Source organism: Myotis davidii, unplaced genomic scaffold, assembly GCF_000327345.1.
Source record: "Myotis davidii unplaced genomic scaffold, ASM32734v1 scaffold1132, whole genome shotgun sequence".
NCBI lineage: Eukaryota > Metazoa > Chordata > Mammalia > Chiroptera > Vespertilionidae > Myotis > Myotis davidii.
In genome coordinates, this window is record NW_006283998.1 from 154,225 (window position 1) to 154,550 (window position 326).

Sequence of the window (326 nt, forward strand, 5' to 3'; positions counted from 1 at the left end):
AGGAGGCGGGGTCAAGGGGACGCTGGGCCGGCTCCTGGGCGTCTTCGAGCAGAACCAGGACCCCAAGCACCGGACCTACGTGTTCGTCCTGACCGTCACCGAGGTGCTGGAGGACTGGGAGGACTCGGTGAGCATTGGCAGGAAGCGCGAGTGGTTCAAAATCGAAGATGCCATCAAGGTCCTCCAGTGCCACAAGCCCGTGCATGCCGCGTACCTGCAGAAACTAAAGCTGGGCGGTCCCCCCACCAACGGAAACTCCGTGCCCGGGAGCGACCGCTAGTATGTACGGCTCCCGCGCAGACCCCCTGCTTGCCGCCCGCGCACCC

General features: G+C 65.3%; 1 protein-coding gene across 1 annotated transcript; it reads left to right on the top strand.

Moving 5' to 3' along the window:
* Positions 1 to 4: 4 nt before the first annotated feature.
* LOC102769935 (diphosphoinositol polyphosphate phosphohydrolase 3-alpha) lies at positions 5 to 320 on the top strand (the record flags this gene model as incomplete). Its single annotated transcript, XM_015568047.1, has 1 exon — positions 5 to 320. A coding segment is annotated over one exon (276 nt), but the record flags the coding sequence as incomplete, so codon positions are not given.
* Between the last annotated feature and the right edge of the window lie 6 nt (positions 321 to 326).